The following is a 27,350-nucleotide window of genomic DNA, read 5'->3' on the forward strand; positions in this document are numbered from 1 at the left end:
GAGAAAAGTCTCCCGTCCAAGAGCAAGGTTTAATGGCAAGCTCAAACCACCAGGCTGGCCAGGGAAAGATGGCGCAGCACAGACTCTGTGCCAGGCATGGCTTTTATAGAAGGGGGAGGTTAAGGAAGTTAGTGCATGTGTGGTAGTCTCTGGTAGGGGTGGGGCTGTCTTAGAGCACAGGAATTTCTGTTAAAGGGCAGGACTGCCATTTTGGCTGATTCACAAAATGGTGACATTATTACTCTATCATTCCCCCATTTTTTCTTTAATAATGATGGGGGTAGGGGCTGAGGATAGGGAATTGGGGTGAAGCTGCGGTCTCTTAGCTGCTTCCTGCTGGCAGGGGGCACTGTATGGGGCAAGATCCTCAGACTCCTGTGTCCTGGTGGGGGCCCTCATAGCAGTCCTCCAGGCAGTTTTGGAGAGGTTGATATCCCTGAAGGTACAACTGGTTATGATACAAGGTAGGAAACTTAAGAATAGGAGAGCAAGAAACATAGGCATTAGGATGGGCATTGGCCAGGAGAACCACTGTGAAATGTTGTTCCCTAGAGGATTCCAAGAGTCTTCCAACTCCCTTCTCCACTTTCCTGTTTCTTGAGAGGTGTCACCACTGGGGGATCCCATTGAGCTTGACAGCAGTGGGTGTTGTGAGACTCACCAGATGAGAGCTGGTCCACTGAAGTCCCAATGGAGAGAGTAGAAGATCCTTTAGGAGAACAAGATCCCCTGGTTTAACAGAAATTGTTATAGGGTGGGGCAGGATCTGGTCTGCATGCTCTCTGAGAAGTTCCCTGAGAAGGTTAAGATAAGGTAGATAGTCAGCCAGAAGAGCAGAGTCTGTGGAGGCAAGTTTATTAGAAGGAGCATAAAAGGTGTCTGCTAAGGGACTGTACAGCTAGGGATCCAGATTCTGCAAAATCCTGTAACTCCCAAGAAAGTTCTAAGCTGTTTTATGGTATTGGGGGAGGAAGGGAAATGGAAGATTGGGTTGATGCACTCATGACTCAGGGAGTGAGTCTGTCCCTTTAAGGCCACACCTAGGTAGGTGAGCTGTGAGAGGCAGGGGCTGACTGTCAGGATTTAGGTTAAGTGTAACACTCTTGGATAAAAGAGAGCTCTAGCTCATTTTTAATATAACTTTACATTTTTAACTTTGTAAATGTTTGTACCATATTTAGATAAAGTATAGACAACACTGTTACGAGGTGGTCATTTAAGACACATAAGCAAATATATAAATGAATTCTGATTTAGTAGTATTTAAAGCTTGACAAGATCAGCAGAAAACACAAATAATTTCTTTGATAAAATCTTTCTCTGTAACTTTTTTTGTAGATGTTACTCAGAGCAGAACAATATTAAGATAACCTTGTTATTTTATAGACATAGGGAATTTGATTTTAGTTTGACATGACCCTAAAAATATTTTAGGCAACTCTTAGATTATACTCAACTTTAACTTTATTACACACCAAAGCTTTTTATTATACACTTTTAAAACTTACTCAGACCTTTATATAACATACTAAACCCTTTGATTGCTTGTCCTTGTCCCTCCTATTTGAAACAATCTTTAGGACAAACCCTTCCTATTCCTTTTTCCTTTAACTTTTCAAAAAATACATTCACTACCTATCTATATCCTCTCCAGTTGTTCACTTTGTAACTTGTATTTTAAAATTAACTTTTATAAGAATTTTAAATTTATCATAGGGGCTGGAGCAACTACTTAGTAGCCCTTGTTGTTTTAAGGAATTTATAATTGGCATAAGGCCTCATCCTCCCTCAGGCTTAAGGGGATATTGTTTTGGGTGTGGAAACTGTGAAGGATTTTTGAGCTTTATTTGAATAGGGAGGGCCAGCCTGGCTTGCCCTACACTCATATCATCAGTCCACACTGTGAAATCTATTTGTTCCTAAAGGAGGGGGCAGAAGAGATAGCTGCCTGGGGGGAGGAGGATTTGAACTTTTAGTTGAGATAGATAGTAAATCCCATCCCAGCAGAGTCACTGGAGTTTCAGAAACTATGAGTAAAGGGTGACAGAAGAGGAGGTCTCTCAAAGAACTGACCAGAGGCCGGGTAAAATTACGCACTAGGGGCTGGCCAGATTTGCCCTGAACAATAACTTTTGTCATTGGACTGGGGACCTGGAGAGAAAGGTAAAACAGAGAAATGAGCTCCACTGTCTCGCCAGAAAATGATCTTTTGTTTCTTTGCCATCGTGGCTACCCCGAGGCTCCTCAACATTAATGCCAAGAACTGGAGTGTGGACAGGGGCCCAGGATCCATCAATCCACAGGAGGTGGCACCTCACCTTCCATCTGGATGCAGGGGCACTTAGACCTCCAGTGGTTACCTTTGCAGAGAGGGTAGGGTCCCGGTTGGGGATGGGACTGTCTCCCGTGCTGTCCCCCCTTTTGAGCATCCTCTGCAGAAGTGCCCCTCCTGTCCACCATGGTAGCAAGTTCAAGATGCAGGCCCCAGTCAGGTGGAGGCAGCAATGAGGTCATGATGTCTCTTATCTTTCTCTCTGTTGGTAATGTCCCAGTTACAGTATACAGACATGGCTAGTTGTGTTAGTTGATCCAATGACTTTTCTCCTTCAGCCATAGACTGAGTTTTCTACAAATATCTGGGGCTGACTGTTAGAAATTTATCTTTGAGGAGAACCTCTCTCACCTGGGCCTCTGGGTCCACTAAGGTGTGCTTTCTGATAGCATCCTCAAGATGCTGCAGAAAGGTATGGGGATTTTCTTCAGGGTGTTGCTATAAAGCAAAGTTGTTATTTCACATTGACACCTGACACTCTGGAGAGCAGGTCTTTGAACTGTTCTGAGCCTCAGTTTCCTCACTTGAAGAATGAGGGATCTGGTCTAGATTAAACAACTTTCTTCCACTATGAGATGGCTGAAGTGACATTAACGCCACTCATCTTCTTTACCAGTTTTTGTTTTTTTGATTTAGCAATGCTGGGGAATTGAACCCAGGGCCTTGCACATGCTGGGCAGACACTCTCCCACTGAGCTGTGCCTTTATCCCCAAATATTTTTTTCTCTTTCCTTTGGCTGTACTGGGGCTTGAACTCAGGACTTTATGCCTGTGAAGTGGTGTTCTACTGCTCAAGCCATATCACCAGCCCCTTTTGGTGTGGATCTGTCAAGGGGACTGCCTGTGCCCCTGTAGGTAGGCACATTTAGTTCCTCATTTCCAGGTGCCACTAGTATTGGGGCTCATTGTAAATGGTGATCATTTCCAACCTGAATGGACTGGGCCAGAACCCATTGCATTTCTAATGAGGAAAGAGTCTAGTCTAGTAGAAGCATAATTTCCTTCCATGTCAATTGAAAGGTTTGGATCACAGAGATAAAGGCTTAAATGTATTTGTCTGGTCATCAGTATAGCTGTCTAGATGTTTTTAAATTTCCCTTAGATCTGATAGCTGGAAGGGGACATAGACTCACCCTCTTCCTACCATTACATATTGAAGGGGGAAGCACCCATTAGGAGGTTCTGCATATTAGGGTGGCTTAGAAGGTAGGGCAGAGGGTGGAACAGTAGGGATGGGCCTTGTCATTGATAAGGGGCTTTTCTGGTCCTCCTTTCCATGTTTATCCTGTGGCTTACAAAGAATGGCCAGCATTTGAGTACCTAAATAGCAATTGTGGAGCCAATCTGAGATGAAAGAAATTTTGTATAGGGGACCTCAGTTTACTTTTTTTCCTTTTACAGAAAAGGTCTAATTGGAGTATGGTATTGTAATTTAAGGAACCCTGTGAAGGCCACTTCTCTTCATCACCCAAGGCATACTGAGGCTGACCTCAGTACAAAGCTTCCAACATCTACCAGCCAGAAGACTGGAAGGTGCAGGTCCCATCTAGAAAGAACAAAACGCTAGGATCCTGTCTTTTAGTTAATAGCAGGCAGCCTCTTTTATAATAAAGGCTACTTTTTAAACAAAGGAATAAATCATCTGTAAAGTTAGAGAAGGGCATTTAAAGGGCATCCCAGGCCAATAACAGTACCATACTGTCCATTTTGAGATTTTTGGGACTCTAACCTTGAGCCAACAATTGGCTCAGTCCAGTGCCCCGAGGTGTGAGGTGTGGCTGGGAGCAGGGTGCATGCAAGGCACCGGCCCCCTCCACACACCTGGGACAAGCAAGCCTGACTGCCTAGGCCTGATCCTGAAGCCTGTTGCCCCTCCCACCTTCCTGTGTACTCTGCACGTGTTTATTGTAGGGGAAGTGGCGATGGGCTGCAGTCACCGCCATGTGTGGCTGGCGGCCTAGGATGTGTATTGGGTTGGCCTGTGGATTCTCTTAGCTATGGCAGGCATTCCCACTGTGCACAAGTGTGCCTATTTGCTTTCCCTCCTCCCCTTGTGGGGGTGGATTTAGGGTATTAGCGTGTTTTGCCTAGCTGCTGATTTAAAGTTACTTTAGACTGAGAGGCCTGGCAAACTAGTTGGAATAACTTAATTCATAAGGTACCATGCTACAAGTTTTTCATGGGAGGCAGGGTCCAGTAAGCCCAGGGAGGGGAAAGCAGACAGAGACAAAGGACACACAGTGAGACCAGGGAGGAAGCAGAAGAGGTGTCCTGACATCTTAAGTAAGGGAAGGGAAGGCAGAGCCTGGAGGCATGACACACGCCTGAGGGATCAGCCATCACCTGTGCCTCTAGGTCGCTCCCATTGACTGCTACTGGAACACTTTCAGCAACATGAAACCTCCTTCTCTGGTCACTGTCTCAGGAAAAAGGGGCATTAGACTGGGGGTGGGGAGCAGAGGGGTGAAGAGAAGTAGTTGTCAGATGCCATACTCAAATAGCACTCCCCCAATGTAGCATGAGGCATACCTGAAAAAACCTCAGGCTTGGTCTCAGCCCACAGGGAGGGAGCATGAGCTCCCCCAGAGCTGGAATTGCCTTGAGGCCAGAGTTGGCAAGGAGTGGCTTGACACCATGACAAGAAAGTCCCTCAGGAAGATAGGAAGAGACAGGTAGCCTGAGCAGCACAAGAAGTCTGCTTACATGGAGAAGGAGGAGGTTCAGGAGAGGATTTGGTTCATTTAGAAGCTGGTTTAGAGGCTAATAGAACCTGCGCAGGGGAACAGGAAGTACAGAGGGAGGGTTTGGTGTGGAGATAGGAAAAGGATTGGGCATATGGTATTTCCTTCCATTTACCAGCACACTCACAGAAATTGTATAAATCCCTTAAAATATTGGGATTGAAAGTGCCATTAAGTGGCCATTTGGAGACATTATCTAATGGGTATTGGGGCCATGCCTGATTACAGAGAAAAATGAGCCCTTGGGCCTTAAGATCAGGTGTTAGGCGGAGGGGCCCAAGGTTGGCCAGGAGACATCCCAATGGGGAGTCTGAAGGAATTTGGATGGTCCAACTCCCATGGTGAGGCCTGACCTGATGAGAGATATGGCAAGTATCCCTGAAATATCAGGTCCTCAGGAAAGAGAGAGTAGATGTGGAGCACCTGGGAGGAACATCTTTCTTAGGGGGGTCCCCTGTCCCTAGTCGGGAATCCGGTTCCCAGGGATGGGAGTGAGCCGAGACCTAGCGCTAGGATTTCGAGGAAATGAGAGAGAGATCATGGCTCTGCGTGCAAGAAGGACTCACCGAGAGAGGGCCTGTGGGAAGATTGGCTGGTGGTGGATGGCAATTGGAGGCGTGCTGGGGTGGAGGAAAGTCCCTGTGAGCAAGTGAGGGAGCGGTGCTTTCTAGGATCAGGGGTTCTGGAAAAGCAGCTCAGATCCCGGAGGAAGGGAATGGGAGTTGATAGAGAGAGAGAGAGAGAGAGAGAGAGAGAGAGAGAGAGTGGAATGGGGTGGGGGAGGCCGGGAGAGCAAGGTCAGTGCCAGGAGCTCACCCAATCTGAGTCACGGCACCAAAATGTTAGGAAAAACGCCACTCACAAAGAAAGCTCATGAGAAAAGTCTCATGTCCATAGAGCAAAGTTTAATGGCAGGCTCAAACTGCCAGGCTGGCCAGGGAAAAGATGGCACAGCAGCGATTCTGGGCCAGGCATGGCTTTTATAGAAGGGGGAGGGTAAGAAAGTTAGCACATGCACAATAGTCTCTGGTAGGGGTGGGGATGTCTTAGAGCACGGGAATTTCTGTTAAGGGTGGGGCTGCCATTTTGGCTGATTCACAAAATGGAGACATTAGTACTCTATCACTATCTCAAAAAAACCCATCACAAAAAAGGGCTGGTGGAGTGGCTCAAGGTGTAGGCCCTGAGTTCAAGCTCCAGTACCGTAAAAATAAATAAATAGACATTATGTTTTTGAGCTATTAATGCAAGAGCTTTATTTTTTTCTACTAATACTTAAATCCATCCTCAAAGAGTTCTTAACTTCAGTTCCTGTGACTTTTGGCTTTCAATTTCAAAACATTACAGAACTATATCTGTAGTGTATTTTATGTATAAATTTCTTTTAGAATAGAAATTTAGAATTAGAATAAAAATTAGAATAGTTTCACTACAAGTATGGAAATGCCCGACACTAGGCATTTTCCTGTAATACCAGCACTTGGAAGGCTTAGGCAAGAGGATAGTGAGTTCCAGGCCAGCCTGAGGTACATAGGGAGATCCAAGTTTAAACAAAAGAAAAAGAAAAAGGAAGGAAGGAAGGAAGGGGAAGGGAAGAGAAGGGAAAAAGGGAAGAAGGGAAGGGAAGAGAAGGGAAGGGAAAAGAAATCCCTGGCACAGGGAACCTGAAACACTAGTACTGCTAACAGCTGGAAGGCACTGAGCACTCCAGAGACATTCTGTGATGAGGTTCTGTCCTTAGGACTTCTGAAAGCTGATTAAAGTCCTATGGCTAAGGGTAGCACCTAGGGTACTTCTGTTTGCCTTGACTTAGAGAAGGAGTCATCTTAGGAATCCCCACAACCTTTGAATGTTTCCAGGACTATGATTTGGGGCTGGGATTCAGCACATCACACCCCGTTGATTTAGAGTTCAAGACTCTTCAGCGTGGTCCACAACAGCCCACCAACCACAAGACTCCTCTCCTTAGTTACCTACAAGATAATCCCTCGCAATAGAAAAGAAATGAAAATGGTTTGGATAATGAAGTTACATGCAGTCTGAAAGACTAAATAATATACCATGCCATATAGTTCTCTGGGTGGCCTTGAATTATCCTAGTTCTCCTCCACTTTCTTTCTTGTAGTTCTCAAAAATAATTGTAAAATGTTCTGGGAATACAATAGCCTCAGAAATAGAGAAACTGCCTAAATAGCCCAGGCCTTGTTCCTATCCAAGGAAGTGAAATATCTTGAGCCAGGGAAGAACTGCCCAGGACAGCCCAGGCTTTGTTCTTCTCTCTCCTAAAAGTAGGATGTTCCTCAAAGATCTGCCCAGCCCACCATGTGGTTCCTGAAGTATATAACCCAGGGAAGGCTGCCTTTTAGGGTCTCAGAGCTGTGGTCCAAAGTGTGGCATGTGCAGTCAATACTCTGTCTACCCTAGTCAGCTTATTCAGCTTTGCTGCCTATCTTTGCTTTGCAAAGCTTGTATGTGTGTCCACTGAACTCACACAAATAGGTTGCCAGTGCATGGTGGACCTAAACAATAGCTCAGGATACAATGAACATAAGTATACAGACCCTGTTTCTGGCAGCTGGCATGGTGAAGATCTTTACTATTCTCCACGCAATGGGAGTGCTCTTTGGGGATTTGTAGTTAGCAAACTTGCCTCATAATCAAGAGCTTATCATTCAAACTTCTGGCTTTATCAGATAGTCCAGTGTTTAGATCTTGACTCAACTACTTACAACTGACTGGGATAATGAGTGAGCATCGCAGGGCCTCAGTTTCTTCTACTGTAAAATGAGAATATAGACAGCAACAATTTATGATGGTTTGATTTATGGTTTTCCAACTTTATTGTGTTACAAAAGCCATGAACATCAGAAGAAACCATACTTTGGTCTTTGGTCTTTCCTCAGGCTACCAATAACACAGTATGATACTATCTTTTAATTCTGAGTAGCATCACTGAGTCTTGGAATACCACCCCTGGATGGTAGCCTGGACTCTTGAGTCTTGAGTACTACCTAGGGATTCTGATGTCCACCCAAGGTTAAAACCATCCCTGTGGCTAAAGAATACTACAGTTAATAACATAGCTATCAATATCTTTGGGAGCAGCTCTTTGCTTTTTGTTCAGAAAGACATAGAGTGAAGTTTCTAAACTGTAACCAATGGACAGCTCAGAAGGCTGAAAAGTAGACAAAGTATAGGAAGAAGTATGAGCAACTTTGTTAAATCATTTCTAGTTGGGTGATTGCTTCATCCAACCAAACCCAAGGCTGGAATCACCACCAAAACAGCTGTAAGGGAATTCCCACAAGGGAATCTCCATCCCAAACCACTGGGGTGGAAATAGAGCCAGCTGGATTCCAAAGGGAGAAGCACTAAATGCCAAAGCCAGATATACGAGTGCTTCAGGATATACTCCCAATGCACAATAGAGAAAAGGAATATTCAACCTATATGTCTGTGGCAAGGGAGTCAGGCTCTGGAGTTTGGCAAGAGTTTAAGGAATTTGGCTCAGGGCAGAAAGTAGTTTATTTTAGTGTTTTGGGAACGATCTAGATTACTTTATCAGTGCCTGAGAATGCTCAAGGCCCCGGCTTGGGTTCAAGCATGTCCGCAAACCCTGCAGCTGGCTAGGTCACAGAGCAGTTGAGGCTCTCTGAAACTTCCATCAGGGTGCAGAAAGAAAGCAGAACTGGGGGATCCTACTGCCATTTCTCAAGTCCATCAGTTTGGGCATTTGTTTTGTTTTGGGTTTGGGGTTTTTTGTTTTTTGTTTTTTTGGCGTTTGTGTTAAGGTAGACGGATGTGTACCGTGAGTATTAACAGCTAGCGTGTGAGGAATGCATAATGAGATATGTGCACAGAGGTTATGGTAGTAAATTTAAACATGACATTTTTCAGAATGTGGCAAAAGTAAAGATATACAAATTATTAATTGATGTATGAAATTTCTAACTGTTTAGGCTGTGCTTTCAGAATTCCTTCCAAATGTTTCTGGTATATTTTTCTCTTTGCCAAAGTGCAGCTCCATTTGAACTCATGCAACTGACCCTGGAAAGGTCACATTGTTCTTGGAGCTGGAGTGCAAGGATTTGCCTTGATGAGTTTTGTGGGCCAGTAGTATGAAAAATAAAAGTGTTTTTGGAGAGCAGACCCACATCACCCTAAATCCTCTTGGGATTCAATAAATTAATGTGGTAATCATGTAGGGAGAACAGAAGAATGCTAGAAGTGTAGTTTATACGATGTGAGCATTAAATAGACGTTTTGGTGTTTAATTTAAACTAAGTCAATCCATTAGACTTTGTTTCCAAACCTCACATATTCACTCAGTATCTGGCCACAGAAACAGAATTGAGACCAAAACAAAAACACAATGTTTTATGTTTCTAAGTTGTGGTTGTCAACAGTGTTTTTTCTGAGACAAAAAAACCTTGGATCATCGTGTTATTGTTACTTGTTAGTGTGTGTTTAATCTAAGAAAAACATGCTTCTAGGTTATGGAATGCTGAGGTAGATAGGTGGAGTAGGTCTTGAGTACCATCAACAATCTGTGCCTCAAACCAGATGTTCCATCTAGCTAGAAGGCTAAACTGTGTTCTAAAGAGGTGACAGACAACAGGATTTAGGAAGTCTCCATATTGCCTCTTTTTCATGAAAGCTACATGGCTTTGAGCAAATCATTCTCCAAAACCTCTCCCACCCATTTACTTCTATGTGATTTCAGGGCCAAATGTGATCATTCTACATGGAATACTGTCAGGTGCTTTTTACAGTTATTATTTCATAAGTTAACAATGACCTACTCACATATAGATAATCTGTGTATGCAAATAGTAAGCAAAATGCATTAGCAAGATGATAGCATTTTCACAGATAATGTATATTTTCCCAACAGGGCTGAAAAATGACCAAAGTAAAAAAAGCCTGGGGGCATGGTTCAAGTGGTAGAGTGCTTGAGGCCTGGAGATCAAAAGAACAAAATGAAACACAGACACAGACACACACACACACACACACACACACACACACACACACACAAATTTCTTCCCTTTTCCCCTTCTTCATGATCCAGGGTCCAATTTGGGATTAGTTATTTGTCATTTAATCTCATTGGAGCTGGAAGAGTCCCAGTTTTCCCTTGTCTAACAATTTTGATATGTTTTGAAGAGTACAGACCAGTAACTTTACAGAAGATCCTGTAATTTGGGTTTGTCTGATGTTTCCTCAAGATTCAAATAAAGCTATTCATTTTGGCAGGAACACCACAGAAAAGATGCTGTGTTTTTCTCAGTGCACCACACTGAGAAATGCAAGAGGCCGATTGGGCCTGTTATTGGCAGTGTTGACTTAAAGATGGTACATGCTGGGTTTCTCCACTGTGTGGTTATTGAATAATTAATAAGCAGTTGATATGCAATTTGTGGGAGATACTTTGAGGCTATGTAAAAATCCGGCTCCTCATCAAACTTTCACCCACTGGTTTTAACATGGATTTTTTCTGCCTAAATCATTTATGAGCATGAAATTGTAACTTCTGACTTCATCATTACTTCTACACTTACTAACTGGCATTCTGCTACAAGGAAGAGCTTTTTCTGTCCCCCTCTGTACTCATTTATACAAATAAGAGCTCATGGATATTTATTTTGTTCAATAGGTTATAATCCATTACAATCATTATTTGTTTTGATTGCCACATTTGTCCACGGAAAGTACCCTAAGTATTGCCTACGTGGCCTAGCTGAATTTCAACTCTGCCCTAATCTTATATACTTTTGAGGACAGGAGGCCTGAAGCCCAGAAGCTCCTCTTCAGGTGGGTGGCTGAAACTGGTTGGATCTAAGATGGCTTCCAGAGTGACCACCAGGCCACCTCTGACTTCACTGTGATCTCATCTGCATGCTAAATGACACATTTAACATGTGATAGTACAGTCGGCACTTGTTACGGCAAAGACTAGATGAATGATAAAAGAGCCGGGTGCTGATCACGCCTGTAATTCTAGCTACTAGCTCTTCTGGAGGCAGAGATCAGGAGGATTTCAGTTTAAGGCCAGCCCAGGCAACAAAAGTGAGACCCTATCTCAAAAATATGCAACATAAAAAGGGGCCGGCAGAATGGCTCAAATGGTAGAGCCCCTGCCTAGCAAGCATGAGGCCCCAAGTCCAAACCCCAATATCAAAGGGGGGGAAAAAAAGAGAGAAAAAGGTAGTGTTCAATTTCTTGAAAAATCTCTACCCATTCCCAGAAAAGACATGAATGTCCCTCCCCCTAATTTCTTTCACTCCATATCTATAACCTTCCACACCCTAAGGGTTGAAAAGTTGGTTTTCAAGTTTATCTCCCACTTCTCCCATTCTTGGCCAAGAATAAAAGTCTCCTTCAGTGCACAATTGATGCTTTGTCTTGTTAGTGGTTCTATAATTCTGAGACAGCAAAAGGACCCAATTTGGGGGCAAAAATTAACACTCTCATGTTGTTTTCCCAGTATCCTTTTGACAGGTCCCTAATATTCTTTGAATAATTCCTTACTTTCAGGTGGTACAAGATATTCCAGATTGATATTTTCCCTGCCTTTGTCATGGAATCATTCATTTCTCCAAATAGCCATGATTTTCTTTTTTAATGAAGCACAGTATTTAGAAACCAAGATTTGGGTGCAAAGTATATCTATTTTACTGGGGTGTCATTGCTTCTGGGCCCTTTTCAGAAGATGTACATAAGAAACAAGTGTACATATGCGTATACACATATAAGCATGCATGTCTCTATTCTTTGCCTATTGATACCTATCTCCCTATCTATCTACCCATATATCTATTTATATATGTATTGATCTATAAATAGGTAAATAGATAATACGTTAGAATTCTAAAGGTAGCTTCCCTAAGATGCTTGTCGCCTGGTAATCCAACCAAACACTAATGAAGGTACTACTTCCAAGAGATTTTAAGAATATCATTGAACTCCTTAGTCATTTGCTCTTGAGATAAGATTATTCAGATACATCTGGACTATTTGGATCCTTTAAAAACACAGCATTTCCTCCAGCTGGGAGAAGTCATAGAAATCTGAAGCACAAGAGGTTTGACATGCTGCTAATGGCTTGAAAATGGGTGGAGGCAATGTGACAAGGAAAGCAAATGGTCATGAGGACCCTAAAAATTGTTCAACTGACAGCCAAGAAGAAATCAGCAAACAGTCCTACCAGTGAAAGGCATTGAAATCTGTCTATACCCTGAATGAGCTTGGAAGCAGATTCTTTCCTAGAGCCTCCAGAGTAGAGATCAGCCTAACTGACACCTTGATTTTGGTCTTATGATACCCTGTAGGTTGAATCCAGATGGAGCCCCTTTGGATTTCTGACCTATAGCACTCTGAGCTAACAGCACAGAGTTGTTTTAAGCCACTAAATTTGTGGTAATTTGTTACGGCAGCAATGGAAACCAAACAGATAGGCATTGATATAAATAAAATGGGTTTGGAATTTCCTGAGTAATTGAAGAGAAGCATCTTTTATTGTTCAGCCACACCTGATTTATACTAATGAGGTGATTTGGGGAGAATGGAGGTGCTGGTTGCCAGAGGAACCAACCACATGACTATGATTAAGGGATTAGAATTTGTAACCCAACCCTGACTTCCCTGGGAGAGAGAGAAGTTTAAGATGGGGTTTAATAGTATAATCAATCACCCTGAACAATGGGGTTGGAAGAACTTCCAGTGGTTGTGAACATATCAAGGTGCAGGGAAGTCAGGGAAACTGTGTACACCATCTCTATCTCTTACCCTGTGCATCAATTTCATCTGGCTGTTCTTGAGTTGTATCCTTTATAACAAGTAATAGTAAGTAAAATGTTCCATTAAGTCCTGTGAGGTATTGTACCAAATTATTGAAACCAAGGAGGGAATCATGGGACTCCCAAATTTATAGCCAGAAGTACAGATGGAAATCTGGGACTTACAATTGGCATCCGAAGTTGGGACAATCTTGTGTGACTAAACTCTTAACTTGTGGGTCTGTACTGATTCTGCTATTTCCAGGGTAACTGGTGCCAGAATTGAATTGAAGGACACTGTTGGTGTCCAGAGAGTCTGAGAATTGGTTGGTATGAAAAACTCACATATCTGGTGTCAGAAGTATGTGTGTAGACAGAGGAAGTTTTTCCTTTTACAGTCTTTGTGGTTTAATTAGGATCACATCTCTCATCCATTTCTTAAGCCAGACAAAAGAAAAGGACTGGATTTTGGAAAATGTAAAACATAACAAAATTTAATTATAATGGATAGGTAATAAACAGAACTTGTTTTGCTATGTAGTAGAAAAAGACCTCCTCCCTCAACCATTAACTTGGCTGCAAGACAAGGACAGAGTAATTATATATTCACCTCCGTCTTTCAATGAAGACAGAAAGAGCTTTCCACTTCAAATTTGTTTTGTTTTGTACCACATGTGGGTTAATTAGATAAAACCATGTCATGTGCCAGATTCAATCAGCCTGAAAATAATCAGAAAACCAGGTTTGGCATTGTTTATGCTGCTTTGGCTCAGATAGACAAAAGCACAAAATGCAAATTAGCCCCAGAAAACAACATCCGTGTGTGGGTGCCAGCTCTCTTTCATGGGATTATCTCTAGCTGGCACCTGAGCAGCAGATGCTGCTCTGGGTGACCGTTAGACAAAGCTACAAGATGTAGATGCCCGTTTTCCTACATTAGACGGTGGACATCTCCACAAAGGGTATTTGTCATTAGTTTGCCAATTGGCTGTCAGTCAACTAAGAATACATGTTCAAGTTAAAAAATGAACATGTATTTTTGTTTGGCTTATACATTCCTGACTTTCTTTAGGTTCATTTCTTCTATTTTGTTTTTTGTTTTTTATTTAATTTTTTTCATTTTCTCTAAGATTAAAAATAAGGCCCTGAAGCCATCCCTCAGCTGTATTTTCTTGTTATAGGTAGTTCAGTGACATATTAAAGGAAAGAAGGCAGGATATTTCATTATCTTTCTACATTAGGTTGGTATCAATAGTATTCCATGGGAAAGAGCTTTTAGCAGATATCCAAACAACCACAGGGTGAGACATAGTCATTTAAAAAAATCTAATCATCTGATTGGTGATAAAATCCAAATGAGTACTTTACTCTTCTCTTTTCATTATATATAAACTGCCTAACTTCAATATACAGGGAAATAGGATTACACATTATTCGTCTTGTACTTTTTAAAAAGTTTTTCTAGAATATTCTAGAATGGAGGATGTGGTGATCACTACCTCTCTAGTATGGGTGAAATTCCTGTCACTCAGGTTAACAGTGACAATTAACACTTGATGGAGAAGTGATCGCCATTGACAATTGAGTTACAAAATCTAGTGGAAGCTTTTTAACCTTATCTTAGTTGATTCATCTATGGGTAGTTGGCATTCCTCACTATTGCATCCTTTTTGAAACTTCCTGGGTTTCTACGACCCATTTTCTTCTGGCTACTTCCATTTCTCTGGCTTCTTGTAGTTTTGGTCACCTCTTCCCCTACCCACACTGTCCATTCCTTTCATCTTGGTGTCCACTGAGTCTAATCCAAGTCTAATCCTCCCTTTCTGACTCTAGATTTTGTAGCTCAATAGTTATCAGTGGAAGAACTCCAGGAGTCACTTTGGATTATTGTGTTTTTCTTATCTTCCTATATGCTTGATTCTAATTATTTTTCTCCTTCTTTTTCTTCTTCCTCCCCTCCTCCTTCTTTGCTTCTCCTCCTCTTTCTTCTCCTTTTTGAGACAGGGTTTACATGTAGCCCAGGTTTGCATGGAACTCAACATCCTCCTGCATCAGCCTCCCAAGTGCTGTTCTTCCAAGTGTGTGCCACCATGCCCAGCACCAAATCATCTCCTCCTCTTCCTCCTCCTCCTTCTTCTTTGCAGTATTGGGTTTTGAACTCAGGGCATCACACTTGCTATGCAGGCATTCTACCACTTGAGCCACTCTGCCAGCCCCTAAATCTTCTTGATGCCATCTCTTTGCCAGCTAGTTCACCTACTTAGATCACTCAGAACACTGATTACAATACTGAAAACCCAAGTAAAATCTGGCTTTAAAATAAAGTGACAGTTTCCTTAACAAATTCTTGGCATTTAAAAAGGCCTAAAAATGATTTTTCTTGAGACACATCTTGATGGGCTTTAAAATACTACATCAGAAAAATGGAAATAGAAGAATTGTGATAGGAACTTGGTAATTGTTGAATATGGATTTTGGGATGTGAAGGTTCATTATGTTGATTTTTTCTACATTTTAAATACTTAAATCTTTAAGTACAAAACTTAAGAAAAATCCAAGGAAGCTTTTACTCTTGTAACTAAACAGTTCAGAGATAGGGTTAACTTCAAGCAAAGCTTCACATAGTAGTAACAAAACCATGAAGGATCCAGTTTCCTTTTCATTTTCTCATGACTTTCAATGATTTTTGCTTCATCCTAAAATCCTAAATCCACATCTTCGAATGGTAGAGGGAACCATATATCCCAGTTTACTAGACAGTCCCAATTACATTTACTGTACTAAAAGAATTATAGCACTATATTTGTTCCTCAAATGTGACCTTGTTTTTGATGATAAATTAATCTGTCATCCTAGTTCATGGTTGTTAAACAAATACCAGCCACAATTAGGACTTCATCCTTCTTTGTTCATGTCCAGCTGAAGAGAGAAGTATCCAACAACCTTTTCCTAAATCCTAATGTTCCAGAAGGGCAAAGTACCCATCAATGAAGTAAACATCAACCCTAGAGTGATGAGATGTATTGGTTGGCTTATGTCACCTGGGACCACCCTGAGAATAGGGAATTGAGCCTATGCTGGGGGGCCTCAGGGAGTCTGAATTTGGCGAATGAACCAAAAAAGGTCGCCATATTTCTGCTTTCCACATCCTTTCCCACTGCCCTTAGTTTAGGCCTCCACACAGATTATTAATTTTCTTGCTGCGCTCCCTCCTTAGTTTTGGTCTGTCACTGGAGTGCTACCAGAATGATCTCTCCAGCATCATGTATTCTGATTTGGGTATGAAACATCTCCCAAATCTCGTGGGAGAAGGGCTTGGTTGCCACATGATGGGCTGCTGAGAGGTGACTGGATCATGAAAGTTCCAACTTTATCAAGGGATTAATCCATTGATGAGTTCATAGCTACGTGGACCATTAGGAAGCAGAGCCTGGTTGGAGGAAGTAGGTCACGGAGGACATGGCTTTGAAAGACATAGCTTGTCTCCGGAGCCTTTCTGTCTCTCTCTACTTCCCCCTCACCCTAAGGTGAGAGGCTCTGCTCCTCCACATGTTCCCTGCCATGATGTTCTTACCTCACCACAGCTCAGGACCAACAGAGCCAAGTGTTCACGGACTGAAATATCTGAAACTGTGCACTAAAATCAATCCTCCTGCCTGTAAGTTGTTTTTTTTTCAGGTATTTTATCACAGTGATGAAAAGCTAACTGGCACCTATGTCACTACTAGAGTCAATGTTTTTTTGGTCTTGGCTTCACCTATAAGATAAATCCAACATGCCTTTGCTTATTATTTAAGACTATTCAATATCTGGCCTTTGGGTATCTGTTCAGCCTCATCCATCTTTATTTTCTTCTGCACAATTTAAGCTTCAGTAAAACTGAATGACTATTTACATACAATGCTTTCTTCTGCCTCTTTCCCCAAGCCTGCCTCATTCACATCAATGTAGCACATCTATATTCATACCTCCATTGTCTGCTGAAGAGCTAGTTTTTCTTCTTCCTGCCTTGGACAGTCCTTCTTCTTTGTGCCCACTGCACATTGTCTGTTGCACAGGATAGCCTCTTTTCTGACCAGACCAGGATAGTGGTTAGTGGGTTAGTTGAAAAATCTATTAAGTCTGAGACCATAATTCTAATGATACATACTTTACACATTATTTTTAATATCATATAAATCAACTTCTTGACTTTTTAAAAAAAATCTCTTCCAAGGAGTTTCTATAGACTTCCCCCCCAATAACAATCTCCCTCTTCCAGTGAACATTTAATATCAGAACAGACACACTGTTCATTTATTCATGTGCTCTGCAGATATCTGCACAGTCAAAGCCTTTTATGTGGATGTGCATCCTCTGATTCAGTTATGCCTTGAATTTCATCTGCAGTGATAAGCCATCATCTAGGATTCCTAATATGTGTTTGTTTAAAATGAAGACAGAAAAAGATATTTTAAGGGCAGACATATATAGAGTCATATTCAACTTTTTATGATTCTCATCCCATGCCCACCACTCAACAGCTTTTTTTCCCCCAGTATTGGGGTTTGAACTCAGGGCCTTGCTCTTGCTAGGCAAGGACATTACTACTTGAGCTAAGCCACCAGCCCAGCAACTTTCTATTTTTAATAGCTTGATTTTTACCAAGTGTTTCCAAGGTATTTAATTTCATGTTCCTAACCCATCTCCTGCCTGTGTACTTTTAATGTAAACTATTTCATGTTAAATCAAATATTATAATTTAAAAGATAATACTTGGGGATCAATAGGACTATTGGAGGGCAATAAGAAAAAAGATAAACAGATGAAAGGTAATATAAAGAATATAGTAACTAACACTTTTTAAAAGATATTTATCTATAAACCATCTTTATTAGAAGTTTTTAATTTTATTTATTTACTTTTTGAGATGGTGTCTCACTATGTAGCCCAAGGCTGGCCTTGAACTACATAGGCCAAAGAATGTTGAAGCCAAAGAACCAAAGGCTGAGGGCTTTGTGGATGAGATTTTTCTTTAAAACTGGCTACTATAGAAGTAGATCCTTGAGGTACGAATGCAAAAGGATTCAGTCAAGTCCATAAGCAGCCAACAATCTGCTCTCCATAGGCTGGAGGTCTGAGCTGATTCCTCCACCTCTCCCCTTATCATCCCTTCCCCGTCTGGCTCTCCTTTACTCCTCTTTCCTGGATTCTGCTCTGGAAGCTCCCCTCCAGTTCTTGAGCAGGTGCAGCTGGCCTAACAAGCACTGGCTCACCTGGGTCTTGCTCTAATTGCTCATTTGCTCCAGGCTAGCAGCCTGTAACTGCCAAGGCCCAGCTGCTATGGTACACCATAAGCCTCCTCCAGACTGCAAACTTCAAGGACTCAGAAACCTTATTTGTTTGCTTGAGGCTACAGCACCAATGCCTAGCACTATACCTGATGTGCAACAGATGCTTGATAAATGTTTATTGAATAAGTGAATAAATGGGTGAATGAATGACCTGTAGGCTCCAGTTCAATTCATTTGCTTTGTTCACAGTGCCCTTCATAATTGCGGATCAGCTTAGTAAAAGATTAACTTTTGCAATAACATGTTTCTGAAGAGTCTTGGAGTATTTTTAACCCAATTCCATGGGCTACCTTTTTCTGTTCTTTGTTTCTAGTTGAAATTTCTGGCCCTCTTCCATCTAAAAAATCTTACCCATTCTTTATTGGCCATCCAAATGGTTTAGCCTCCTCTAAACCTTCACTGATGATCCCTGCTAAAAGTGGCCATTGCCTCTTGTCAATTTCAACAATGTGGTTGTTGTTTCCATTGTCTTTACTTTATCCTTACAACTTCCCTGAATGAGAGTTGGGCATAAGTTACTCTTCTCATACAGACAAAAAGACATTTGGAAAGGTTAATGGGTGTGTTCAGGGACACAAGCTGGAAAAATGATGGCTCACACACTAGAACTTGGTCTTCTTCCTTTCTCCCTCTCCAGGAGAAAGTCTTATGTTGTGGTATGTATTATTATCTCTTTGTCAGTGTTATCCTCATACTAGCTTGTAAATTCCTCCAGGTCCTAACCTCTCAATCACATTGATAATTTTTACTACACAAATAAATCAATAGACCCTTAAAGCTTTTAACTTAGAAATAGAAAAAAAAATACTTCTCTTCCTGTAAGTTAATTTTGCAATCCGTATAAAGGGCAAAAGAGCTACCAAGTTGGTACAGGAACTGGGAAAACACAACCGGGCTCAACTGTTGGCTAATTTTTGTTCCAAATAACTTAGCCCAAAGTGACTCTAAACTCAGGTTAGAACAAAACCATCAGTGGGTAGTGAGGCTGACTTACTTGCTTACAGGTTGGGGGTGGAGGAAGCAGATTGGCTCTTCGTGGGCGGGAGAACTGGGACAATTCAAGTGTGACTAGTGGTGGGTGGGAAGAAAGTCTAGAGAGACTGGTCAGGAGGCCTCGGGCAGGTCCCCAGCCTCAGGCACTGCAGCCTGTCTCTTCAGGCTGGACATCCAAGAAGACCCACATCGAGCCTAGGGCTTATGCCTGCGGGATGTGGTGGGGAAGTCCCATCACTCAGCACCCACGGGAACAGAACAAAAAAGTTGTGCCCACTGCAAGCCTGCGGGCTCCGGGTCTGACCGGGCACTTTGCGGGAACCAGCGGAGCCTAGCGGAAATGAGACCCACGACCCAGCACCCAGGCCTCGCCGACCGACGTGGACGCAGCAGGTACAGCGTCCGCCAGGCCGCAGAAGGGCCGCGCCCGCGCTAGTTTGTCCCCGCGGCCGCCCCGTAGCTGCGCGCGACTTCCGCGCTGCATTGCCATGGCTGCCCGTGGCGGCGTCGCCTCCGCCGGCGAGGGGCTGCGCTATGCCGAGTACTCGCCGCCCGCGGCCCAGCGGCCGGACGCCGACATCGACCACGGGCTGGTGAGTCCTGCGGGCGGGCGGGGCGTCGCCGTTCCTGCGCCTCCCCGGCACCCCGTGTCCCCGGGCCTTCCGAGGGCGCTGTCCCCTCGAGGAGCCTTGCCGGGACGCGGCAGGGACACAGGCCATGGCTTGCAGAGCGCCAGGTGCTGGGTGTTCGACTCCGGGCGGGCTCTGCGCGGGGGGCGGGGAGGGAGTGGCGCCCACCGAGCACGCGCGTGGTCCTGGGTTCAAGTCCCAGTACGGCAAACCTTCGTCTAGCAGGAAAAACCGGGTCCAGTCGGGAAGTGCACGTGGTTTATTCAGGCCGAACTGTAGAGCTGGTAAAAGGGACTGTCCTACAGAAAGATAACGCGAATGTGTTTTAAATTTTATTCTTGGTAGCTGTATTTATTTTTTAAACTTGATCTCTATCTTTAAACTCATACATAAAAACGTAAAAATTGTACGTATTGATGGAGTGCCATTGTTGTTACCATACGGCGGGTAGCGTTTAACGTTGTATGGTGTTTCAGTCAGGGTAAATGTATGTATCGCTTCATTTATCACTTCCTTACAGTGAGAACATTGGAAATTCTTGTAGCTTTTACAAATATATAGTACATTATTATTATCTGTAGTTACTTTATTGTGTCGTAGCACCACAGAACTTCTTACTCTGACTTGATATAACCCCGTACCCCTTGATCAGCCTCTCCTCACCTCCCCCTTCCACCTACTCTCACCAGCCCCTGGTTGTACCATTTACACGGCAGTCAACTTTTTAAAATTTCACACATGAGTGAGATCACGTGGTACTTGCCTTTCTGTGCCTGGCTTGTTTTACAGAACATAATGATCTCCAGTTCCATCCATCTGTGGCAAATAACAGGATTCCATTATTTTTTTACGTGTGAGTAGTATACCATCGTGTATGCATACCATATTTTTTTTATCCTTTCATCAACTGATGGACACTTAGAATGTTTCCATATCTTATGATTGTGAACAATCTTGCAGTGAACATGGGAGTGAAGATGTCTCTTCAACGTTCTGATTTCATTTCCTTTGAATAGATACCCTGTAGTAGGACTGCTGGATCATATGATAGCTCTGTTTTTAATTGCTTTTCTTTCTTTTTTGTTGTTTGGACTTTGTAAGTGTGGAGCTTCACACTTACAAAGCAGACACTCTACTGCTTGAGCCACATTTTCAGTCCATTTTGCTCGGTTATTTTGGTAAAGGGGTCTCCCAAACTATTTTCCTGTGCTGGCCTTGAACCACAGTCCTCCTCATCTCAGCCTCCCAAATAGCTAGGATTACAAGTGTGAGCCACCAGTGCCTGGATGTTTTAATTCCTTGAGGAATCTCCATTATGTTTCCTACAATGGCTTTGCTAATTTGTATTTCCACCAACAGTGTGCAAGAGTTCCCGTTACTCCAAATGCCTGCCAGCACTTATCTTTTGTCTTTTTTTATTATAGCCAAAGTGAGGTGACATCTCATTCTAGTTTTGGTTTGTATTTCCCTGATGATTAGTGATGGTGCACATTTTATGTATAAATATATATACACACACACATATACGTACACCTGTTGGACAATTGGTTTCTTTTAAAAAATGTCTAGTTATTCTGTTGTTCATATTTTAAATCCACTTGTTTCTTTGCTGTTGAGTTTTTGAGTTCCTTGTATATTCTGGATATTTACCCCCTTGTCAGATAGTTTGCAAATGGGAGAAGATTCTCCCATTCAGTAGGTTTTCTCTTCTCTCTGATGATTATTTCCTTTGTTGTGCAGAAACTTTTTAGTTTGATGTAGTCCCATTTATCTTTTTTTGCTTTTATTTCCTGTGCTTTTGGAGCCATACCTGAAAATTCCCTGTGTACTCCAGTGTCCTGAAACATTTCCCCTATGTTTTCTTATAGTAGCTTCATAGTTTTAGGTCTCACATTTATCCATTTTGAGCTAATTATTGTAACTAGTGAGAAATAGGAGTAATGAACATGTGGCTGTATTTAAAAAGTAAAAGAAACAAGTAGGTTTGATTTTAACTGTATTCTGTCTAACTTGATATGTTAATTGTAACAATCAGTATAAAATTGAGATGTTGTACATTCTTTTTTTACAATTAGAACACATCTTAATTTGGCCTAGCTACATTTGAAGTGCTCAGTAGACACATGGGTGGAGTTTCAGAGATGAAGGGGATAAGGACTAGAACATAGTCAGCTCTTGTATATCAGGTGAAAAAGTTGGAATATCCTTAGGTCATGGTACTGTTTTGATGCCTAAACAGCAGAAGAATGAAAAGTGTAAAAGAATGGATGAGACAGAAGAAGTCTAAAAACAGGGCTATTTTATCCTTTCTCCACCCCATTTTGTGCTACTCCAGCCCACAGTGATACAGCTCTAGCAGTTTTCTTTGTTTCCTAAGAGCAGATATTGGATATTTACTTCTAGTAAGCACTCAATATGTGAGTACTCAATTGTCATTACCTGACTAATACATTCCTGGGACAAACAGTCCGGTGTGTTTGCCTAGGAAGGTTTCTGAAAGCAAGTACACTTTCATTCAACAGGCATTTCTTGAGCATTGCTAGGTGCCAGATAGGATGCTAGAGCTTTGGAACACATAAGCGAATAAACAGGTAAAAATTTGATGTAGCAAACTCTGACTTCCTACTATGTTTGATGCATTCCATATCACAGTTCTGTGAAGAAGGCCCCTTATAGTCCTCACAGGAAATGAGCAAACAGATTCAGAGAGCTGTAAGTAACTTGCCCAGGTTCAATTCCCCTCTTAAGTGGGAGACTAGGATTCCAATCCTACACTCCACTATGACGTGCTGACTTCTTAGAAGTTAAGGCTTTCTGAATAAGGTGTCCAGTCCATAATGTAGCTGGTTAAGATTTGGTAGAATGAATCTTTATGAAGAGCTGTAAAAATCTCAGCATCAAGGTGATTTGCAAGGCAGTTGAGAGCTTTGTGGTATTTTGGAGATAGAAAAAACATTGATGAGTTTTACTTCTGTAGGTGTTTTATTCAGAAGAGGAGAAAGTGTATAGAATCGGAGATAACAGTTAGGAGGCCTTTTCAGTAGTCTAGCCACATGAAGACTATGTGAAGGGCCAGTGACTCTCCATCTATCTCAGTACCCCTTTTGTAACAAATGTAAAATCTCCAGTAATATCCTGAAATGAGATTAAGTATAAATTTTTAAAAATCACTATAATATTCTAATTGAAGCTAAATGTGAAATCAGTATTTGATTAGAAAATAATGTGACTAGAAGCTGGAAATAGCTCAGTGGTACTGCATTTGCCTAGTATGCACAACGCCCTGGGTTCAATCCCTAGCACCACAAAAAAAAAGAGAAAATAATGTGATTAAACATGTAAATGCTCAGGTAAGCCACCTTAGAGGACATAAGAAGTAATTGTGTTGTGGCATATTGCAGCAATGCAGAGTCATTGTGTATATGATGCAAACAAGCTAGTGCATGGTTTTTTGATTTTTTTTTTTTTTTTTGAGTAATTCTTACCATGTAGCCCAAGCTAGCATTGAACTCTTTGTGTAGTCTAGGCTGGCCTTGAACTTATGATTCTCCTGCCTTAACCTCCCCAGTGTTGGAATTACAGGTGCACACAACTACACCAAGCTCTATGATACTGACTTTTCAGATAGTATAAGGGCTGTCAGCAGATTGGTTTTTCCCAAATGGTGAGTTATTTGAGGTAAAACTTTGAACAAAAATGAACTCTTTCCTTCTCTATTTACATGGTGGTTGCATTTATGGAAAATTCAATTTATACTAAAATACCATAAAAATGATACAATTTATGAATAGGAAAGTCTAGACTAAAATGATAATAAACTTAATGCCTAGTGGAATCTTTGACAATCTTGAGAGATGCAGACTGTATTGTTGTGTTGGGTTGTGACACACGTTAAGACTTCTGGGATCAGTGGTCTCCCATCCACAGAGTACCTCTCTCCCCTTATCCAAATTATTGTGCAATCGAGAAGAGTCTCACACATTTTTAGATTGTCCCTAAAGGGCCCTTCTGCTTTTGTTGGGACACATTCGTCCAGGCAATGACCAGTGAGGTAAAAGATACGATAGTCGATAAAAACTTAAGGGAACTTGGAAGTACTGAAAGTAGTGGGAAGTTGATAAATGAATAAGCGTTAGGAAAGAAAAAAAATGACTTCAAAAATAGTAGAAAGTAGTGTTTGTCAAAGAGTTAAAGAAAAAACTTTCATGTAATTTGTAATGGACTTTTTTTTTTTTTGGCAGTAGTAGGGCTTGCATTCAGGGCCTTCACCTCGAGCCACTCCACCAGCCTTTTTTGTGATGGGTATTTTCTAGATAGGGTCTCACAAACTATTTGCCTGGGCTGGCTTTGAACCTGGATCCTCCTGATCTCTGCCTACTGAATAGCTAGGATTATAGGCATGAGCCTGGTGTTGCATTTGTCAGATAGTTCTCTTTTTCTTGGGAAAGCTTCCCTTTAGAGACTGAGAGTTAATGTTCATTAACCTGGTTAGGAGACTAAAAAGGCCTTAGAAACGTAGGCAGAATACCTATGTAGTAGCTTGTATAAATTACAGTTAATTGTTTAATAGTCAGAAGTCATGGTCTAACTTGTTTCTAGCAAAACTGGTTTTTATGGAAAAGTAGAAAAGAAACTTAAAGAAGTTTGGATAATCCTCAGTTTGTATAAAGTGGTAGCCATTTAGTTTCCCGTTCTTTTCCTGAAAAGTATAACTCCTGGTATTATTACAACAGTACAACATGTAAGAAAACTAGCCACATACACGTTTCACTGTAAGCAAAACTAATACATGAAACTTAAATCTATCAAACATAAATTATTAAGCACTTATTATTAGCAAAAATAGTAGAACACTTCTATTTTTGTATTATGATATGGCCAAACACATTTTAACATAATGTGATGTTTCTTGTATACAACATGGATTACCTATCATACCTCCATATTTTATCTCTGATGCTTTTCTCACTTCCCTTATACCAGGGAGGCTAGAATGCAAGCTCCATGGACAGGCACTTTATTTGCTCTCTGGTAGGTATTTCTAGTGTTTATATTGATGCCTGTTGTGTTGTAAGCCTTTAAAAGCAGGTCTCATATCAATATACTGTTTCCCTGTGTAATTGTCTTACATGTTAGCCCCTGCAAGTCTGTATCTGTCTTATTCACTACCCTTTCCCCAGCACTTAGCACAAAACCTGACTTACACTAAGTAAGTCATTTATTTGGTAAATGCCAAATAAATACTTTCTGAATGAGTGAATGGTCTCCTTCTTTTCTCTTTCCATTGTAGCTACCATCCCCCTTTTGAGGGGGGAAGAATATTTTTTCCTTTCCTAATTTCCTTCTGGTACAACTATTGTCTATCTTGAATTCAAATGCCACAGTCTCAAGATAGATGTTTTAGCATTTTATAACACTTTCAGTCAATTTATATTTATCTACAAGGTTATTTACTGCTTATGTTGTTCTGGGAGAATAAAATGCCATAGGGAATTTTTAAACAATTTTGATTCCTTTTTAAAAAATGCCTTTTTTTCAGCAGTAGCAGCTATGATGCAGTAGACTGTTTTCCCAGTTTTCAGAAACTTCTTGATTCATAGTAGTGAACACTTAAAAGTAATTTTTATGCATGTGTTTCTTGGAATTTTAAAGTAGACAGTGGTGACAGATCCCTGACTTGGCCTACTTGTTGATTTGCTAGCATTGCTTAAATAATGTTTCTTCTCCTTTTTGAAATTTGTTTTTTTAACTAAAATTAGATATGCTGCATAGGCAGAGAACAGGTTTTAAGGATCTCTATCATCTCTGCTCCCGAAACAGTACCAGGCACATGGTAGCTGATCTGTAAGTCTTTGTTGAATGATTGCATAAAGAAATAAATGAAATAGGCTGGAGGCATGGCTCAAGTGGTAGAGTGTGGGCCTAGCAAGCTCCAGTGGCCTGAGTTCAAAAACAAAAAAAAAAGAAAGAAAAACAGCTTACCAAAAAATAGAGGACTAGAAAAATGCTTTATAGAATGATGAGGTAACAGCCTTAAGGAAAAAACAAAAGAGTAAGATAAATGGGATGATTCCTCTTTGATTCCTAATGATCGAGAGACCTAAAACAAAAGCATCTAACAGATGTTCTATATAATCAGACTTCTTTGATAATCTATTCCGAATTTTGGTCATTTATTGCTTATTAGTATCTCCAGTAACACAGGCAGTCTCAAACATAGAAACAGGTTCTGCATTTAAGATTTATTTAATATGGCTTAATAGGTTGTTTGGGAACATTAACATGTGGAAGCTATAAATTAGGTATGTGTATGGAGGATGTGAATAAACCAGGATTGCCACCCTCAAGGATAGGTACTGGGCTGAGGTATGGCTCAGATGGTATAGTGTCTGCCTAGCAACCAAGAAGCCCTGAGTTCAAACCCCAGAACCACAAAAAAACATAAGGGGAAACAAAACAACATCAACAGAAAAAGGGACAAATGATAGCAAACTTATTTTAGGCTTTGCATGACACAGCCTCTGTTACAACCACTCAACTATAGTTGAGTGAATACAGCCATAGACAATAGCTAAATGTAACCTTTATTTACAAAAACAGATGCTCTAGAGGGCAAATTTTGATCAAGTGCAAAACTCAATTAACAACAGACTCAACTGCTGTCATTTTTTGTTCATTCACTTAATATTTATTTGTGGAGTACCACTTCATTAGGTAAGGTACTGAGACTAAGAGCACAAAGATGAATGAAACATGGATTTTTGTCCTCATGGGACTTGTCCATTTCCCTGGACTAGGAACTCCTCAGTAGAAAGGACAATGTTTGATTCACCTTGACAGCTATTCCTGAAGCGAAGCATAGCACAGAGCAGGTTTAAATTCTCAGTAAAAGTCTTTTCAAGGATGAGTAAATGAAAGAACAAGACATAGGTGTCACAAAAGAGACATATGGATAAAATGACCCACTGTTTCCAGTTTTGGAAATCAAAGGATAGTGTGTGGAAAAGTGAGTAAATGAGCTGAAATTTGAGAACGGCAGAGTATGAGTGAATTGGCTAATCCATTTCAGCCTTTCCTTCCATTCTAGAAAACTGTAGTCTTCTACTTAGAAACAATTAGAGTACCATATCCTATAGTTTAGAATCATTGACTCATATTCATTTTCATTTCAACAGATCTATTTTTAACAGTAAGGTCATTGTCTTGTTTTCTCAGTGTGGTGAGGATTTTTGACTGTGAGATTTTTATAGAAGATTGCTTTAGGCCTCTGTCATACAAGTTCACTTTTAGCTAGTACAAAGGTTTTTGTTTTTTCTGAATTTGCTCTAAAATAGTTCTACCCAGTCTTTTCAAATATAAGGTCTTTTATAAAGTGAAAAATTCCACATCTGTTTCCTGCTTCCATAATGTTAGTGGTATTTTCTATTTTTATTCATAAAGATATGAAACATGAAAATAAGATATATAAATAAGGTATGCATGAATAGATTAAATTCATTATGTATAAGCAAATAGGTAAGGAGGAAGTAAATTAACATTTAGTC

The 27,350-nt window shown here is 41.2% G+C and overlaps 1 protein-coding gene across 5 annotated transcripts in view; it reads left to right on the plus strand.

The window, feature by feature from the left end:
* The window catches only part of Dnajc15 (DnaJ heat shock protein family (Hsp40) member C15), a 94,018-nt gene that overhangs the window by 6,654 nt on the left and 60,014 nt on the right, over positions 1-27,350 (plus strand). Inside the window, exon 1 of one of the 5 annotated variants that reach the window (XM_020167204.2) lies at positions 19,615-19,770. The exons of 3 other annotated variants lie outside the window; for them this stretch is intronic. In XM_020167204.2, coding sequence (XP_020022793.2) covers positions 19,666-19,770 — 105 coding nt within the window. In that variant the 5' untranslated portion in view covers positions 19,615-19,665. Of the gene's footprint in view, positions 1-19,614; positions 19,771-27,350 lie in introns of those variants that run through there. One more of the 5 variants, XM_074043324.1, reaches the window with a different exon arrangement.

Source organism: Castor canadensis, chromosome 10, assembly GCF_047511655.1.
Source record: "Castor canadensis chromosome 10, mCasCan1.hap1v2, whole genome shotgun sequence".
NCBI classification, from domain to species: Eukaryota; Metazoa; Chordata; class Mammalia; order Rodentia; family Castoridae; genus Castor; species Castor canadensis.